This window comes from Salvia hispanica, chromosome 2 (genome assembly GCF_023119035.1).
Source record: "Salvia hispanica cultivar TCC Black 2014 chromosome 2, UniMelb_Shisp_WGS_1.0, whole genome shotgun sequence".
NCBI lineage: Eukaryota > Viridiplantae > Streptophyta > Magnoliopsida > Lamiales > Lamiaceae > Salvia > Salvia hispanica.
Window position 1 is genome coordinate 24,234,053 of NC_062966.1, and position 21,298 is coordinate 24,255,350.

The window sequence follows — 21,298 nt, forward strand, 5'->3', positions numbered from 1 at the left end:
TTTGGACAATGATAAAGAAACTATATTAAGTGTTGACATTTTTGAAAAATATATTTAAAACAATCCTTCATATTTCTCTACTAAAAATAATAAACTGTGTAAAGATGAAGATAAATACTATGCATGTTTGAGTGAATGATGTTACAATTCTTCCCTCTCTAAGAACTGTAAGAAATATTCGGATAAAATTCTAGAACCATATACACGCGGTACTCTAACTATTGTAATAATAATAAAAAAACAATAATTGAAATGAAAATTACAATGAAAATTAGTCAAGAAAAACCCTCTTTCCGCAAGACAAATTACATTACGGTTAGTGCTCTCGATTGACGTATTTTCCCCCAAAGATAAAACGACTTCCTCCTAACGTATATAACATCTCAAACCTGCTAGGCACCTATAAACTTGATGGGGCTTCAAAATCGAACAAAACAATGTTCCTAAAATGTGCAATAAAATATTGAGAGCTTGAGAGAGAATGAAGAATGTTTTGTTAGTGTGTATTTCATCCACAACTCTATGCCTTTTATAGGTACAAAATTAGTACATGAGAAATCATGGAATTAAAACATCATAAATTATAAAATCAAGACAATATAGGTTACAAAATTTGTCAAATGCTTATTATTCTATTTAAATATTTGTAACCACCAATGAGTTATTGTAGTGCTTTAAGAATTAGTCAAATGCTCATTAAAATATTTAAATAAATATTCATGAGAGTTACTTAAAATATCAAATTGGTCCATAACTTATAGATATCTCAGAATAAGAACAAAACATATAAATATTTTAAAAAAGACTAAAATTCATCTTTTATATATGTATAGATAAAGTTTAACTAGGTAATCAATAATTATAATCATTAAGTTAGACGTTACAAAATATAAAACAAAGTAGGAGTATATAAAAACATTGAAATTCATTCTTTATGTTTAGACAGATTTATGCTTTCAGGAAAGACAAAAGTTTATTTTTGGTCTTAAATATATATGATTGTTTTACAATTTTAGTCCAAAATATTAAGTTTGTTATTTTCGTGTCATTAACATTTTTTATTTAGGCTTTTATTTTCAATTTTGACAATGCCATGAGCCATCAAATTGACAATTAACCCATTTTTTACCAATTAGTAAACTAATCCATTTAAACAAATAAGTACTTAAGTAGAAAGAATGATACACTCTAGTAAGTTTTTCTACTGATCACGCGTAACTATAAAATTAGTATTACATAAAAGTCGAACTCATTTCACGGACTTTATTCAACTCATATTTCTTTAATATTTCTTCATATCTTTTAAAACTTGCGTGGAAAAAATGTAAGAATCTTATTTTTAGACTGAAGGATAATAATGATTAACCTCATGAATATGACTAACAGATATGTATTCGCGTAAAGAAATTCATTTAATATAGTAAACAGATTATAAGTATATATAAAGAATAATGACGATAAATCATATTATGAAAATATTGAGCAATGTCAAGAATTGGCATAATTACCAGATTGGCATTGCTATATTTTTTAAATAAATAAATATTTTCAAAAATTCACATCTATACTTGAGCCATTAGATCACCGAATCTAGTGACTCATAATCTAGATCACCAAATTAAGTGATCTCTCAATATATCCTAGTAATTTATTTGATAATAATAATAATAATAATAATAATAATAATAATAATAATAATAATAATAATAATAATAAATATAATTAGTTATGATCAGAAGTAGTTAAATAAATTAAATCTTGATAAATTAATTAATTGAGTGGATCTATGTGTGAACATGCACGTACAGAAAAACTTTTCACTTTGTTTTCTCTTTATTTTTCTAATTTATCATCTCTAGTAGTATTTTTTTCCTATCTAGCCAACTAATTAAATATCATTATTTTTTTTAACTTTTGTGCTAAAAGAAACAATGTAACTTAGGACAATGGAGTAATATTTTGAAATGAAACCAAAGGTTATTTAAATTATTTCGCAATAATTTATAAACTATATTTAAATAGTCCAACATATCATGAAGTATGTTTGATAGGGTACATAACTCATCTAGAGATAGAATTCTATAAAACAAATATGTTTTTCTTTCTCAATTTCATGAATTTAGAACTGCTTACATAAATTGATTGCATAAAAGTATACAACAATTATTTTAGTTGAGGTTAATTATCAACTGATTTTTTTAGAATTTAAATCAGATTTTTCGGTTCCGATTAATAATGGTACGTAAGTAAGTCATTAAGCTATGTTAGTGCCGAAATCTTGATTAGTTATGCATAAAAATAAATTAATAATTCAATAATTTACAGACAAATTTTACAATTAATATTCAAAATCAGAATTTGATTAAATATTAGTCAAATTATCCTTTTACAAGGAAAGTTGAAAAAAAATGCGACTATATCGTGAAATAGGTAAGCAAAAATTGTTTCGGTAACTATATAATTAAAATGCGACTAATATCAGTTAATTGAAACCCACAACACACTATAAATACCACCTTGAATCCATACTTTCAATTTGTACAAAAAATTCGAACTCATTTCTACTGAGGTCTTAATACATATATACATTTGTATTTATCTTATTAACTCTTGTTTTTTTCGCATTTTATTTCAATATCAACTTATTTAAACTCTAATACATTTATTGTGCATCTTTGCAGATTTTGTTGCATCAAATTAAGTGCAAATGAATTCATATCTATCGGTTATGCATGAAATTCATGTTCTATTTGTGGACCATGAATGGAATTATTTAGATACCACAAGCTTGCTGGAAGCATGCCAGTATAGAGGTAATTATATTTTTTTTCCATTATTTCGTGTACATAGTTTTGTCGAATTTTTGCTACTACTCATCTTGAGTTTGAAAATATTCAACTAATTATCAAATTCACAAAATATATGAAAATTCACGGAAACCCATTCAATAGTAGTACTGTTGTTTTTTAAACATATGCAATTAGGATATCGTGAGAATCTTTAGCAAATTACCTTTAATTTGATATAATCAGAAAAAAATGAAAGAAATTCCCAATAAGATGTCATAATTTTTATTAGATATATAATCTATTTATGTATATATTTGATAGGCTTATCTCTGTCTATAGTTAACTTCTTCTTTTTGATTTAATTAATCCATCCTTTTTTTGGTACTCCTATATTAGTTAGTCATGTCGATTTAGTTGGCGCCGCTATCTTAATGTTATCAAATGGAAAGACGAAAATCGATTTGATCATAGCAAATATCACCACATCTGACGCATTCAAGATTCTTGAACTAGCAGTAAGCATGGGAATACCAACAATTTGTAAGATTATTAAATTTCTCTAATTTTTGGACCCTTTTAATTATTTCAACATACTTATTTTTCACTAAGTATGTATGTAATTATTTGATTTTTAATCTTGTACACATCTAGTGATGTCGCCGGTCGATGAGGACCCGAGCATGGCCGTGAGTGCGATTGACAACGGTGCGTTTCTCTACATCAAGAGGCCAGCGAACCCCGAGATGCTAAGATACCTATGGCAGCACATTGCGAGGGAGACCATGCATATGCGTGTGATGAGAGAGCGCGAAAGGCTGATGTCGGCCAGCTACATTACGCCTCCATGTGGCGTCGGGTTTGGGGACGTCGAAAACCCTAATAACAACTCGTTCGCGGTAGATAATGGGAAGCGTAAAATGAACGACTACTATAACGAAAAATATGTTGAAAATGAATACAACTTCGATAATAGTAGGATGAGCCAAGGAAAGGTCAAGAGAAAGATGTGCACGGAGTGGACTAAAGAGCTACACGAGAAATTTATAGATGCTGTAAACCAATTAGGGGAAGGAAGTAAGATCATTTTTTTTCCCTAAATTAATTTAGTCATAGACATAACATGAATATTGTGTAACTAGCTAACATTTATCTATAATAATTTCTTCAATTTGATATAATAGGTATCTTTCCAAAGGAGATATTGGAGAAGATGAATGTGCCTGGACTAACACGAATGCAAGTGGCAAGTCATCTTCAGGTTTGTTTCTCAACAATTTAATTATATCATACAATAAGATATTTTATATAAATTCAATGCCTAACAATATATTGAGAAAATCTTAACATTTAGAAAATTATGTTTTAGAAATGTCGGAATGAGAACTGGCGATCGCCCGAAGAACGAAAGTCAACCCCAGGGGCCAATCCCAAGTCGTCCGGTGGTGAAGGGTCAAGCCACAAGATGAGGCGGTTCGGGTCCATGCCCCGGTTGAAGAAGGGAAAATCAGAAGACCGAGCCTACGATCACGGATCAAGAAGTGAAATGGAGGCTAAGGTTACTGAAACAGGGATGGCTAACCAGCCCACATATAATAGTATGGGAAATGAAGCATTCCACCCTCATCCAGAATTATTGCACTAGACACACACTCTTCATCATCAATTGATATGAGCTTTCTAAATTAGAGTGTCTCATTATGTAATTGAGCATTCTTCAATTATGTATCCATAATTGTATTATTTAAGAAGTCGACCCACATAGAGATTTTAATTCTTTATTTGCTCATATATTCCCTCCGTCCATCATTTAAAGAGCCCTTTCGACTCAGCGCGAGTTTTAAAAAATTGTTTGACTTTGTGAAGAAAGTAAATGGAGAAAGTGAATGGAATGTGTGATTCATTTAAAGTATTAGTTTTATATTGGATTGTGAGTGTAAAAGTTGGTGGAAAGTGGAGTCTGCGTACTAAAAGTGGAATAAAGTAAATGATTTTATAAATCGTGAATAACCAAACTGGCAAAATGATTATTTAAACAGTGGACAGAGAAGGTATTATTTATTTTCTGTTTGAGGAGGTTATTTTTCAATAAAAAAGAAAAGGGAGGAATTAAGAAATTAAAATAGGAGAAAGTTAGTGAATGTAGTATCATATAAAAATAAAGTTATGCAACTATATTATGACTTCCCACAATCAATAAATATATCAACCTAATATTTGCTGATATTACAACAATATAGTCTTCAATATATTTTTCCAGTTACCTTTTTGTAGAAAAAATGATAATCAAACTTTAAGATTTTCAGCACCTTATTATATACTAATGGTAAGTATAATCATGTTGCATTTAAAAAAAACAATAATTTATTAAAACCAGCCGTGTGAAAACGAGTAGAAAATAAATAGATTAAATAACAGACAAATAATTAAACAATTTTAATAAGCTATTTGAAATCCAAAACACACTATAAATACCACCTTGTATACATACTTTCTATTTGTACAAAAAAAAAAAAAAAAAATAGAACTCGGTTCTCTTGAGGTCTTTCTTGCATAAGTTTCTTGTCTTTTTCACTTTTTATTTCAATATCAACTTATACATTTTTCGTGGCTCTTTGCAGATTTTTGTTGAATTAAATTAAATTCAAAAACCCTACATCGAAATGAATTCATATCTTTCGGTACTTACGAATCAAATTCATGTTCTATTTCTGGACCATGAATTGAATGGTTTAAACACCGCAAGGCTGATGGAAGCATGCCAGTATAGAGGTAGATATATTTTTAATGTTTTAATTGTTTATGTAAGTTCTATCAATATATTCATATATATATATATATATAGGGTTTTGATCTATGAAGACTAGATTTAAATACAGAAACGCAGAACAAAGTCATACGTAGGGCATTTTTAGGTCATAGTTAGTTTATTTTTAGGTCATGCTAACAAAGCATGACCTAAAATGATCTTAACATGACATAAACCAAAATCTTATAATATGACCTAAAACTACTTAATTATGAACTTCCGTGTTTTAGGTTAATTATTGACCATTAGATTATCTAATCTTAGGGCCAAGATTTGGTCTGCATTCCTGGGTTTAAGGACATTCTTATTTTGATCATCTCCCTATATATATATATATGTGCGCGCGCGCTTTTGTTATAGTTAAGTAAAAATAAATTTAAGGGGTCTCATCACGGTGAGTTCGCATCTGAGACCTTTGATCGCTGAACTTGGTTTTTTGGTTATCCAAAATGTGTCTGGTTCTATCAGAATTATTATCATCCTTTGGGCAAATTTTAAATCTCGCTAATTATTGATTTATAGGTTTCTATAATGAAAAATAGTTTGCATTGGCGATGATCGTCCATTATCCTAAGAAAAAGATATCGCTAACAATGAAACAAATTTTAAATTAAGTTGTTTTTGGATCACAGGCCTATATACATATGAAAAAATGAAAGTAGATCGAATAACATGTCATTAATTTTAGATATATAATGATTATTTTAATTATAATCTTGTATTTCACCTACAAAATTCTATTTAAGTACATTTATATGCTTAACTCTATCTATAATTATGTATTTGGAACTCATAAATATTTTCAATTAACTTATATTTATCTTCTTCATTTTAATATTATTTATCTTTTTTTTGGTACATTAGTTACTCATTACGATTTAGCTAGCAATGCTATCTCGATGTTAACAAATGAAATTACGAAAATCGATTTGGTCATAGCAAATATCACCTCTCCTGATGTATTGAACCTTCTTCAACTAGCAGTACGCATGGAAATACCAACAATTTGTAAGCTATTCAATTTTCTCCAAATTTGGACATTTTCATTTCAATATTTATTTCAATTTATCTCTCTAATATTTCATGTTGTACACATCTAGTGATGTCGAACGATGACAACCCGAACATGGCCGTGAGTGTGATTGAGAACGGGGCATTTCTCTTCATCAAGAGGCCAGTGAACCCCGAGATGCTAAGATACCTATGGCAGCATGTGGTGAGGGAGAGCATGCACGTGATGAGAGAGCCCGAAAGGCTGATTGCGGACAGCTACATTACGCCTCAGTGTGGCATCGAGTTTCGGGAAATGGAAAACCCTAACAACTTGTTCAATAATATGGATAAGGGGAAGCGTAAAAGAAACGATTATTATAACGAAAAATACGTTGAAAACGAACTCAACTTTGATGATAGTATGATGAGCCAAGGAAATGTGAAGAGAAAGGTGTGTACCCACTGGACTACCGAGCTACACAACAAATTTGAGGAGGTTATTTATCAACTAGGGGATGGAAGCAAGAATTTTTTCCTAACACTATAAATATAAAATTTTGAAACATGAACATTTCATACTATTGAAACTAGCTAACATTTATTTAATAATTGCTTCAATTTAGATATCTTTCCAAAGGAGATAGTGAAGAAGATGAATATGGCTGGCCTAGAAAAAAAGCACGTGTCGAGTCATCTTCAGGTTTGTTTTTCAACAGCTTAATTTTAGACACTTCATTTTTTATAGCCTACTTGTTTTGTGAAATTAATTTTCTCTCTTATACCCTAATGTTTTAAAATTATTTTTAGAAAATGCGTCAAGTTCGCGGCAAAGAGCCAGAGTCATCTGGTGGTAAGGGGTCCAGCCACAAGGAGAGGCGGTTCGGGCGCATGCCCCAAGTCATGCTGGACAAATTAAAAGAGCGGGCCCTTGATCATTCAACGAATAGTGAGATGGAGGGTAGGGTTACTGAAACAAGGATGGCTAACCATGGTGAGGGGTCAAGCCACAAGCCAAGTCGGTTCGGGTCCATGCCCGAAATAATGAAGGAAAAATCAAAAGGCCGGGTCGACAATCATGAATCGATAAGTGAAATGGCTAATGAAACAGGGATGGCTAACCAGCCCACATTTGATAATATGCAAAATGAAACACTCTTCGCAAATCTAGAAAATATTGCTCAAGGCATACACTTATCTTCTTCAAGCGACTTATCATTTGGTGATATTGAGTATTAGAGCTAGTAACTTAATAAAGTAATTGAGCATTATTCAATTATGTATCCATAATTGTATTGTTTAAACTTGAAGAAGTCGATCCACATCAAGATAATAATTTTATTTCTTATACATTCTTTATTTCTCTATATAAATTGAGTCGTGCAATTACATTGTGACTAGCCACAACGTGTGTCTTTAGACAACCACTAGTGATATAGGGCAACCACTAGTTAAATGTATAATTAGACAATACGAATTTGAAAACATGAAGTGAACCAGACAATCATTATAATGAACTAAATATTTTACAGAGTAAATACTTTATTACAAATTATAGTATACTAAATCGCTTTTATAGTAAACTAAAATCGTTCTTATAGTGACCCAAATTCGTGTTTTCTAGTTATGCATTTAAGATTAGTTGTAATTTGATCTTCTTCCTACATCATTATCTATTTCTACTTATTTGAGAAGATAATTTTACTCAAATAAGAGGTATAATTGTCACAAGGGAGTATTTTAGGTGCAACTAATTTCAGTTGGGACACTAACAATAAGGACACTTTATGAAGCGTTAGTGGTATAACTAGATACACAAATTAACATCCTTAATACCATTAAAAAGTGTGCTTATTCGATTTTTTTGTTGTAGTGAGATTTTAATTCTTTATTGCTTATATTATATATTTCCCCCGTCCATCATTTAAAGGGTCCCTTTGACTCAGCATGAGGTTTAAAAAACTGTTTATTTTTTTTTAAAAATAAAATAAAAGGACAAAGTGAGTGGAATGTGAGTCTCATTTAAAGTATTAGTTTTATATTGAATATTAGTGTAAAGATTTGGTGGAATGTGGGGTCTGCATACTAAAAAATGGAATAAAGTAAATGGTTCTATAAATCATTGACAAACAAAAAATAAAAAATGGTTCTTTAAATGGTGAACAGAGGGAGCATTATTTGTTGTCCGTGTGAGGAGCTTATTTCTCAATAAAAAAGAAAAGGGAGGAATTAAGAAATTTGAATAGGAGAAAGTTAGTGAATGTATCTTATAAAAATAAAGTTATGCAGCTTTATTATGATTTCCCACGAGTATTAATAATTATATCAACCTGATATTTGCTGCTATTACAGTGCAGTATTACAATAATTATATCAACCAAATATTTACTGATTATATTACAGTGCATGCGATATTACAACCATATAGTCTTCAATATATTTTTCCAGTTACCTTTTTATAGAAAAATGATAATCAAACTTTAAGATTTTCAGCATCATATTGTATACTAATGGTAAGTATAATCATGATGCATTTAAAAAGAATAATTTATTAAAAGCAGCCGTGTTATTACGAGTTCAAAATAAATAGATTAAAAAAAGAAAAGAAAAATAACATAATACCACGAATCTCGGAATTGTTCAATGCCGATACGTTCACATCGTTCTTCATCGTGTAGTCGATAAGTAACAAATCTCGTAGAGCTATTTCAACCTTCGCCCATTCTTCATTCGTTAAACTCGGCCATAGATGATGGGGCTCAGTGACAATTGTCTCATCATCAGTCTTCAACATTTCTTTAGCCTTTTCATCGTTCACATGAAGAGCTCGTATAATGAGTATCAGCCTCGAGAAAGTTGTGTAGGACGAGACCGTCTCCAACCAATCATCGTACACGTTGAACAATACCGTCTGCGGCTCTGTGGCCTTGAGTATCACATCAGAAACTTTGTCAATCCTGTGGAATGGCAACAGCAACGGCAGCAGCACATTACATCCTTTGATCACAATATTCGGGAAATCGAGGAACTGCACTTCAATGGGATCCAACAGCATTGTTCCTTTACGGGCCACAATGATCAGGTTCGGCTGCTCTTCAACAGGCAGTGAGCGGACAAGGCCGGAAAGGGCTTCTTCGGTAGCTTTCCACTTGGCAAGCTGACTAGGCCGGTCTTGTCCGCCCCACACGCTGTTGTGAATAACCTTAAGAAACAGTTGGCCAGTACTTGGGTTGAAAACGAAAATCGTGCCATTAATGGGTTTCGTTGCGAGATTTCACTCGGATGTCTTGTGAATATTCAAGCGATAAGCACATGTGTCGTCCACGAACCAGACTATCTGATTGCCGAAGATCTCACCACGCTCCCTAATAATTTTCTACATATTCGGTAAGAAACCCTAGCAAAACAAATATTCTAAGTCTTGTCCTTGTTGTTCAACAATAAGGCCTTTATATAGGCAAAAGAAGGTACTAAACTTATGGAAAAATAAAACTTAAAAGGAAATAATTAAAAGGAAATAAACTAAAAGGAAATTCTAATTTGCTTGCTTCATCCAACAATATGGAGATATGGAAATCGAATTTCGAATAGGAAAATGTTTTGGAGACATAATGTCTCCAAGCCATAATGCTTAAAATGGTAAGTATATATTATATTATATTTTTAATTAAATTTATATTTTGTATATGTACTTTATTACCCCTACATTAATTTGTTTACTAAATACACCTATTTAAGGATATAAATTTTGATTATGCATAGATGATGCATGCATTTAATAACATGTTGCAATCATCTAATTGTTTAAAACATGATTTGATAACTTTTTTTATATATGCCCATTTTAATGCATTTACTTAAAGATATTTCTTTAAAATTTTAAATATTAATTTTATTAGCTTTATAGATTTAGTGTACATTTTGTCTACAAATAAAATAAGATTTATCAGCAAACAAATAATTTCAGACTTCTTAATGAATTAGTCTTTATAAATGTGAATTTAAATAATTTTTAACAAATAATTAGTGCTATAAAATATAAATAATTAGTTATCTAATATTTTTGAACTGTAAATACTTAGAGTTACTATAACATGTGACAAAAAATAATTACTTTGTAATTATAATACTATAATCTTCAATATTGATACTTATTCTTTTAATCACTTTTTATTCACAATAATCTTTAAAAAATAATAAATTTTTTAGCTCACTTTAATATAACACCCAACACATTAAAATTTGATAATACTATATTATATATTAATACTACTAATTAGGTAAATCAGTTGAAAATAATAAACCTAGTTGAAAATAACAAAGTTACAACAAGATTAGTTGAAAATAACAAACTTACAAAAATAATACTTGAACATAACAAACTTATATCAATCAGATTGATTTAGTGATCAAGAATTAGTCAGACGTAATAAAAGTAGTATGAAACTTAACAATAATTGTAATGCAACTTACCAAATTTTATTATGGCTTAATTAGGTATTTATGATTTTTAGGGTAAATTAGTCACAATGTTATTATGGCTTGGAGACATTATGTCTCTAAATCACTACTCCATAATTAAATAGTTTATTTTCTACTTAAATATTTATTCTTAAAGTTGTCTACTCCTTACAAGCCACTGATTATTTACCGATAAAAAAATATTTACGGATGTCTGATTGTAATGAGTCCAATTATACATCCATTTTGTCAGAGAATTAGTGGTGTGACACCCCAACATACTATGCCACTTAGGTATAGAGGAACTATCGAATTTTTGCTGACTTTCGGTTTTTTATTTTTATTATCATATCAACCTAAGAGCATCTCCAACGGCGGACGTCGCAGTAGGATGTCGCGGAAGTCCTACCCGACGTCCGCCATTGTGGAGCAAAAGGTCGGACACGCCCGTCCCATTAGCCCGTTGGATGTCCTCGGATATCCTCGCGATGTCCTACCTGACGTCCGCCATTGTGGAGGGGGTCGGACGTCCGAGTTAAATTTTGTTTTTTTTTTAAAAAAAAAAACTCTATAAATACGGCTCTATATATACGGCTCATTAAATTTCGTAAATTTGAAACGTATAAATTGAATAATTGTGATTTTATTTTATTGTGGGAAGTCCTAGTGGAAGTCCTACATTAGTGGGATGGGAAGTTCTAGTGGGAAGTCCTAGTGATGTGTCAAGAGGTTTTTGTGGGAAGTCCTAGTGAAAGTCCTAGTGGGAAGGGTGCCACCGGAGATGCTCTAATATTTACTGAGATTATAGTCGCGATATTACAATGACATACCTTTTCATATTACAACAATATGGTCTTCAATATTTTTTTCAGTTACCTTTTTATAAATGAAATGATGATCAAATTTTAAGATTTCCAGCATCATAGATATTCTAACTTTATTTGTTATGGCGATTTCGAGAGATAAATTACTGCCCCTTTCATCTCAATTCTCAAATCAAGCATACTAATTTATGTTCCTAATCTAACTGGGACATCGTAATATAAGTACTAATACATTTCATCTTTTGATAAGAATTAATTTTTTTAATTTCTCCTATCCATTATTTCTCTTATTTTATTTGAAATAAAAACTTTAGAACTTTATAATTAGAATAAAATAATAATTATGACTAGAACTAGCTAAATTAATATCAATTTAATCTTGATATATTACTTAATTTTGTGCCTAAAATAAAAGAGTCGAATTACTTGAACAAAAAATAATACTCTAGACTTTTTCTAGGATATCTGCCGGTAAATATATAAACTTTTGTCAAATTCAAGTTTTTACACCAGCTTTGACGCTTTGAAATCCGACTGCAAATTATTAAACTATTGATTTGTTCTGAATTTCGCAATTAATTATAATTTTGGTGTTAACATGACTTAATATAAACTATTCTTCAACCATGAAATTACTCCATCCATTCCCTCATAGTTGAGGCAAAACTTTTCGGCACGGAGTTTAAGAGAATGTTTAATAATGTTTTAAAATAAATAGATAAGTATGAAAGAGAAAAAAAGTAAGAGAAAATAATAGAAAGTGAATAAAATAAGAGAGAGTAAAAAGTCAGGGGCGGAGTAGGATTATAGATGAAAAGGGGGCAAAATTATACTTGGAGAAAAGTTTAAGAATTAGAGAAGGACAAATATAAGAAAAATTAAAAAATTTTGCAAAATTGGATAATAAAATAGTATAGTTAAACATATTTGAGGAGGGGAATTTGCTCCACTCTCTTATAGGGTTGCTCCGCCCCTAAGTAAAGTAACATTGAGAAAAGGTGTATATAAAATTGACTCAACTATAAGAGAATTTTCAAAAATGGAAAAATGACTCAAGTATATGAGGGAATGGAGGGAGTATTTAATTTAATATAAACTGATATTATTTCATTGCATATATAAAACATGACATGATTTTGGTTGACGTCTGATAATGTAAGCTACGTCAACGCTGAAATATTAATTTGCTGTAAAATCAAATTAAATTAACGGTTCTATCATCTACAGATGGATTTCAAATATGTTATGCAAAATTTGATTAAAGTTTATGCAAATTATCCCTTTACAAGGAAAGTTGAAAAAAGAATTGTGACTAATATCGTGAAATAGGTAAGCAAAAGTTGTTGCATTGAAGGGTAACTATAAAATAAAAATTAGTATCATATAATGGTAAGTATAATCATGTACTATCACTTGCCTCAAAAAACTTTTATTAAAATCAGCCGTGTGAAAACGAGTAGAAAATAACTAAACTCAAAATCACACAATTAATTAAACAATTTTAATCAGGTATTGGAAATCCACAAGACCACAACCCACTATAAATACCACCTTGTATCCATACTTTCTATTTGTACAAAAGAAAAATAGAACTCAGTTCTCATTAGGACTTAAACTCTTAATACATATTTTCTTGCATAATTTTCTTGTCTTTTTTCACTTTTTATTTCAATATCAACTTATACATTTTCCGTGCCTCTTTGCAGATTTTTGTTGGATTAAAATTAAGTGCAAAAACCCTAATTCGAAATGACTTCATATCTTTCGGTACTTACGAATCAACTTCATGTTCTATTTGTGGACCATGAATTCAATTGTTTAAACACCGCAAGCCTGATGGAAGCATGCCAGTATACAGGTAAATATATTTTTAACGTTTTAATTATTTATGTAAGTCTTATCGATATATTCATAAATTTGCTCTCTTTTTTATAGTTATGTGAAAATAAATTTAAGGGGTTTCATGTTACATTTGAATCTGAGACCTTGGATCACACGCCTATATATATATACATACGAAAATAATTTGAGTTATTTTTGGATCACACACCTAATATGAAAATTAAAGTAGATCCAATGAACATGTCATAAATTTTAGATATATAATGATTATTTTAGTTTATAGTTTCTATAAATAATCTTTGTATTTTCACCTACAAAAATCTATTATAATTCTATAATTAATTATGCATTTTGGAACCCATAAATATTTTCAATTAACTTAAATTTATCTTCTTTTTTATCTTATTTTTATCGTTTTTTGGAACATTAGTTACTCATTTCGAATTAGCTAGCGATGCTATCTTGATGTTAACAAATGGAAACACGGAAATCGATTTGGTCCTAGCAAATATCACCTCTCCAGATGTAATGAACCTTCTTCAACTAGCAGTAAGCATGGAAATACCAACAATTTGTAAGCTATTTAACTTTCTCCAAATTTGGGCCTTTTCATTTCAATATTTATTTCAATTTATTTCTCTAATATTTCATCTTGTACACATCTAGTGATGTCGAACGATGACGACGCGAGCATGGCCATGAGTGCGATTGAGAACGGGGCGTTTCTCTACATCAAGAGGCCAGCGAACCCCGATATGCTGAGATATCTATGGCAGCTCGTGGCGAGGGAAACCGTACGCGTGTTGAGAGAGCGCGAAAGGCTGATGGCGGACAGCTACATTACGCCTCAGTGTGGCATTAAGAGAAAGATGTGTACGGAGTGGACTAAAGAGCTACACGAGGAATTCGTGGATGCTGTAGAACAATTAGGGGATGGAAGTAAGATTTTATCCCCAAAGGAGATATTGGAGAGGATGAATGTGCCTGGACTAACAAAAATGCAAGTAGCAAGTCATCGTCAGGTTTGTTTTTCAACAACTTATATCATAGTACTATGATAAGTTATAAGTATTTAGATATTTCATTTCTATAGGTTACTATCTATATTATTAATTTTTCTCTCTGACACTCAACAAAATTACCTTATCTTTCTTGTTTTAATAAAAAAATGTTGTATGTGTTTACATCATTTGTGGTTTTAAACTTAAGACTAGTTTAAATGCCCTAATATTTTCAAAATCAAATTTCAGAAATATCGTAATCACCGCTCTGAAACCCCTATACCGAAGTCATCGGTCAATCCCATGTCACTCGGTGGTGTCAAGTCCAATGATACGAGTCCAAAGAAAATGTGTCAATTCAGGAAACGACAACCGAACCCGATTGAGGAAACGACAACCGCACACTAGAAGACCCAATTAAGGAAGTGAAAATCGAGCCCACACAAGAGGGCCCAATTGAGAAAACGACAACTGAGTCCGCCCAAGAAGGCCCAATTGAGGAAAATTTAACAAAGCCCACACAAGAAGGCCCAATTGAGGAAAAGTTAACTAAGCCCACACAAAAAGGCCCAATTGAGGAAACTGTCGAGCCTGTAGGAGAAAACCAAAAGCACACTGCGTGAGGCGGTCCTTGGAACGATACCAAGACTACATTCCGCATTAGTTAGATTATTTTTATCAATTATTGTAATAGAGAGTCGAGCACAATTATAAGATCCATTTCGGGCTTTCTTTATTGGTTCTTTCCCGAAATATAAAAGATAGCCGAACCAACCCTAGGGTCTAGATATTTTAAATAGGGAACTTGTGACCTTATCATTTATTACAAAAGTAAAAAATAAATAAATAACAAGGACCTTTATAATTTTTGCTGCTTTATTATTTTGCGCCAAACACCCTAACACTCACGTCTCGCGACAACAAATTTTTATTGCTTATACATTCTTAAATGTTTGTACAGGGTGTGGGTTATTTCTCAATAAAGAAAAGGAAAAGTTTGAAAAGAACTTAAAATAGTTGGAAGTTAGCTGAATATATTTAATAAAATAAAGTTATGCAATTACATTATGACTTAGCCACAATGTGTGTCTTTGTAAATTTTATTAAGAAGAATAAGTAATAAATTGATCATCTTATTTAATTTTCTATTATCTTTATAACATTATCTATTTCTACTTATTTGAGAAGATGATTTGACTCAAATAAGAGTGTATAATTGTCATAAGTATACTTTTTAGGCGAATCAAATATTGTAAATACACCGATTTTTATTTGAGCCGTTACTATATATTATTAGCCACATGTCCAAAGTTGTTGGTTCAAAGAATTTTGCAAATGTACGTGGCAAGTTAAATATCGATGACCTTATTACTTTATTTAAAAGGGATTGTTAACCAAGAAGGTCAACCAAGCAAGATTAGAAAGAATCAAAGATTAAAGAAGATCAAACGAAGCACATAATTTAAAGGATCTCTTACCTTGCATATACATTTTTAGTATTTTAATTTGAATATCTATTTTCACCATCTTTTACATGTAATAATTAATCTTCTATAAGAAGGAGTAATCTCTCTGTAAAATATACTCACAATACAATTCAATTCAATTAATTCAGTATATATCTATATGGAAGAGACGATGGAGGCTTCACGTAACAAAAATTTCAATCATTTCATACCAAGTGGCATAATGAGTTTGCACAGTCTCACCTAGGAACGGGTCCAATGTATTGGTAGGTGGGAATATGCCCCTCAAATGTTTCTACATGCATATACAAAAGGATGTAATCAAATGCATGCGAGCCTTGTCGAAGGGATTCTATGAACACATGTGCTAAGGAGCCAATTGAGGATCATAGTGTGCAAAGAGATGCTTTACTAGATGCCAGCGTGGAACAAGGATTATCCACGAGCAAAGGAAATGAGAAATCTCGTGAGATTGCTGACGTGGAGAGCAACGCAGCTAGTGTGCAGGACCACAAGCGGAGCTGGCGTGATGTGGTAACACAAGGTGTAAAAAGGAGGACGTGATATCTGATTTACTGCTAAAACACTGTCTTTTGCTTAGTTTGTTGAAGATGCTTTTAGGGTTGTTTGTTAGCCCATTCTAGATGATTCTCTAGCAAGCTATATATACATTGTAATGTGTTGAAGCATACATGAATGAAAATACTCAGCCTCTATTTTGAGTTATCTGCATCCTCTCTTTTATTCATTACTATGAAAAGCTTCCATTTTCTTCATGGTGTCAGAGCAGGATTGTGATCCTGACTCTTTTACCCTTCTTTTTTATTTTCCCCTTCTCTAGCTCATAAAAATGGCGGATTCTCTAGAGTCAAACCGCCAACTCCCAACAGTCCTCACATCAAAATTTCCATGTCCCTGTTTTACCACAAATCCCTCCCATTTCGAAAAAGCTAACCGATGAAAATTTCCTCATGTGGCAACAACAAGTTGAAGCCACTGTGTGGGGATATGGTATGGAATCATTCCTGACTGGAGAAGTAGAGCCTCCGCCGCAAACGGCGCCGGGAACCTCAGCTGGGCACACAGTGATGAATCCCAAGTATGTAGCTTGGCGTCGGCAGGATCAAAGGCTTGTGCGTGGCTGCTTTCATCTCTCTCAGAGAGTGCCATTGTAACGCCCCACTTTTTCAAACCCTAATTTTCGGGTTATTAAATTTTTGCATTAAATGCCTTAAATGCTATGATATGTGGATTATTTGATGAGTAATTAATTGCATGGTGTCTTTGTGACCTAATTGCGTATGAGAATTGAGATTGAGTTGAATAGTCAACTTGTTGAAAGCATGACGTGGCTATTGAATAGTCAAAGATGTGGAAAATATGACGTGGCCATTGAAAGGTCAATGCGTTGAGGAAAAGAAGAGGAAGTAAAGAAATGATTGATTGTGTGTGAATATTTGATGCGGAGTAATATAATTATGGTGTATTATTTTTCCTAAGGGATGAGTGAGAGTTAAATAGGAGCATTATTTAATCATGTGGAATTATTCGATCCCTCCTATTATTATTATTTGGAGAAGAAATCCTATTTTTTCTTGGATTTAATAATTGCTTGGGATAATTATCCGAATTAAATCCAAAGTCCGAATATTCCTTATTTGTTGATGGAATTTTCGAAAACTCCACCCTTTGATTTTCTTGAGATTTTCGAAAATCTCATATATTGGAGAAGAAGGAATTGTTATTATATTATTTGATCCCTTATTTATTCTCTTCCATGAATAAATATAAATATGCTAGAATATCCTAGCATATCTTGCCAAATCTAAGAAGATATTGCCATATCCTAATTAAATTAGGATTTGATTTTGAATCCCTTTTGAAGAAGGCAAATCACGCCTATTCCTATTAAATTGGGGAGTATTTTATTTTATTCTTGCTCCGTGATATATTATTCTACTCCGTGAAATATTTGAGTTTAATTATAGGCTAAATAAATAGCTTATAACTTTTGAAATCCTCCTAATTCTCAACGGATTCAACGCCAACCACTATCAAATCTCTCCATATCTTCTAAAATCTTTAATTTATTTAATTATTGGATATTATTTTGGCACTCTATAAATACATGAGAGATCCTAAACCCTAGCATTCACAAAATCGACGCCCCACTCCCCCATAATTTCGAAAATCTCTCTCCCCACTCTCTCCAAGATTTCTTCTACCTTTCTTCAAGATTTCTTCATCAATTGAGAAGAATCCAAGTTGAAATTCAAGAGTTTATTGAAGAATCAAGGCTATAACTTGTTTCTACCGTTCGTTCTTTTGGAAAAGGTACTTTAATTTTGATCTTCTCTTCTTCTACCGATTAATCGGTGTTCTTGAGTCCACATGCATTTAGATTGAGTGAAGGGGAACTAAATTGATGAATTTGGGATGCTTTTAAATCAATGATTGAAACTGATTTATGATACGCCTAATTTAAAGGTGATATTTTTGGCTCTCAAAATGGATAAACAGGAGAAGAGAATACTTTCGAGCCAAGCCGACGCAGGTGGGCTTTTTTTTAAAAAAAGGGCTTTTTCCCAAAACCAAAATTTATGAGAATGAGATATTGTTTTCATGCCTTGATTTGTTTTCTCTGTTTATCCCCGTGGCTATGCCACTTTGATTTAATTTGACCCGGGTCCTCAGAGCCCAAACTCATTTAAATCAACCCAATGTTAGGGCCGAGTTTCCGGGGCGGGGTTTTTCCGGGTTTTTTCCCGGGTTTTTGGGCCCATTCCTTTTCATGTAGAATTTAGGATAAAACGGATGTGAAAATGGTTGGGAACCGGATATTTGATAAAGAATATATTTTGGTGCCTCGGGGCTTTCTAAAATTAAAAATTATGGACACTTGAAAATGGATGATAATTACTATTATTGATAAAATTGTTTTCCAAGAGGGCCACCGAGTATGATTATAAAATCAAACCCCCTACGTGTTTTCCCCATTAAAAATTTAGCGGTTGGGAAAAGGGGGGGGGTTTGAGTAGGGAAAAAATAACATGATCTGCTGGGAAACCCCAAGGTCGTTTTGTTTTCCAAAAAGCTTCACTTTTTTCTTTTTGTTTTTATTATGAAAACTTGTGATCTTTTGGTGGGGTTTAACTTTTATTTCCAAAAAAATATTTTTGATAAGGAAAGTTTAATTATTTTTTGGGAAATTTGATAACATTTATTGGATACCCCTTTTTTTGGATTCCATTCAAGGCATTGGTTGGCCTCAAAACAACCAAGGATATTTGGAGTGCGCTGCTCAAAAATTTTGCAAGCCGATCCAAGGCCAAAGCGATGCAGTACAAGTTGATGGTTCAAACTATGAAAAATGAAGGATTATCTCAATAAGATGAAATCCTGTTTTGACCTTTTGGGATCAGCTGGAAATCTCGTATCTGAGGAAGACCAGATACTTCACATTCTCACTGGTCTAGGACATGAGTATGATCCTGTGGTGGTGTCAATTTCAACAAGAGTCGATCCGTGGACTGTGCAAGATGTTACATCAACACTGCTGAGTTTTGAATCACGTCTAAGTTCTGGAGCAAACATAGCTGGAAGCATGGAAGGATCTCAGCCATCATTGAATTTGGCGCAACAACAACACTGCTAGAGGAGGGAGATCTTTTAGAGGAAGAGGAGGTCGAGGTCATAGACAAAAAAATCAATGTAAACGGGGAAAGCCGGGACTGCTACCGATGCGGTACAGATTTGAGCAAGGATTCCACTCACAGAATCAACGAGGATTAGCACCTCAGCAACCACCATATATATCCAACCCTGCTGCTCATTTGGTTCATGTCAGGCCCCAATCAGTTGGAGCTCCTCAATCTGTTGTGCCCTTTTAACTCACTATGAGGATCAATACCCCCCCTTGGTACCGATGGTCCACAATTGTAACATTCCATTTAGTGCAATGAAATCAAGTTCCCTTTGCAACTCATGTTGTGTTTCTAAAGCACATGGACTCCCTTACTCCCTTTCTCAATCTATATGTACTGAACCTCTTGAGCTAATTTATAGTGATCTTTGGGATCCTTTCCCCACAATATCGAGAAACGGTTATGTCTACTATGTATCATTCATAGATCAATACAGTAGATTTACTTGGGTTTATTTACTCAAATACAAGAGTGATGTGTGTGTTGTGCTTAAGCAATTTAAGGCACTGGTTGAGAATCTGTACTCTAAAAAGATCAAGATGCTGCAGTCTTATTGGGGGGGAGAGTTTCAAGCCTTAACATCGTAAAATACCAAATTATTTGGGGAGGATTTTTATTTTTATTCTGCTCCGTGATATTTTATTCTACTCCATGAAATACCAAATTAAATCATATGCTAATTAAATAGCATATAAATTTGAAATCCCTATTTTTCTCTCCTTAATTCACGTTAACTTTTCCAATCAAATATTTCCAAATCTTTTATTTATTTATTTGGGGATTTAATTATTGCACTCTATAAATACATGGGAAAAACCCTAACCCTAGATCACAAATACACGCCCCCCACCCCAAACTCACGTCTCTCTCTCTCCCATATTCTCTCAAAATTTTCTTCTACTTTTCTCCAATATTTCTTCATCTTTTGAGAAGAATTGAAGTTGAAACTCAAGAATCTTTGAAGAATCAAGGCTATTACTTGTTTCTACCGTTCGTTTTAGCAAGAAAAGATACTTTTATATTAATCTTTCTTCATCTAACCGATTAATCTTTTTGGATATTTTGGCCCGATGCCTAGATTTTGGGGCCGCTCCATTAGGCTATAGGGCATATAAAAACCGGGAGTAGGGGCCCCAAACCCATGGGGTAGTGTACGAGTTGATCGGGGGCCGCCTTGCTATCCGGCTTGGGGTGTGTGGCCCCACTTTGGTGACATGGAATTGTTATTTATGAGAAAATGGGAGGTATTATTTGACGGCCTAAAATTTTTTTTGGGTACCATGATATTCTTTATAAATGCATACCGGTTCACTAGGTAAGGGGGCATAATCTATTAAAATGTTTTGGAGAGTCCCCGGGGATGTTTTACTCAGCCGCATGTTTTCCTTTTGCTTGACGGCGCCCGGGTCTTTTAC

The 21,298-nt window shown here is 32.5% G+C and overlaps 1 protein-coding gene and 1 non-coding gene across 2 annotated transcripts; both read left to right on the top strand.

Moving 5' to 3' along the window:
• Positions 1 to 3,442: 3,442 nt before the first annotated feature.
• On the top strand, positions 3,443 to 4,431 carry LOC125206548 (two-component response regulator ARR14-like). Its single transcript, XM_048105794.1, has 3 exons — positions 3,443 to 3,863; positions 3,971 to 4,047; positions 4,156 to 4,431. The coding sequence occupies exons 1-3, from the start codon at positions 3,443 to 3,445 to the stop codon at positions 4,429 to 4,431; spliced, it is 774 nt and encodes a 257-aa protein (XP_047961751.1).
• A 15,181-nt stretch (positions 4,432 to 19,612) lies between these two features.
• Positions 19,613 to 19,748, top strand: LOC125208687. The gene has a single exon (XR_007174170.1). It is a non-coding gene; the product is annotated as a small nucleolar RNA Z247 (small nucleolar RNA).
• The last annotated feature ends 1,550 nt before the right edge of the window (positions 19,749 to 21,298 follow it).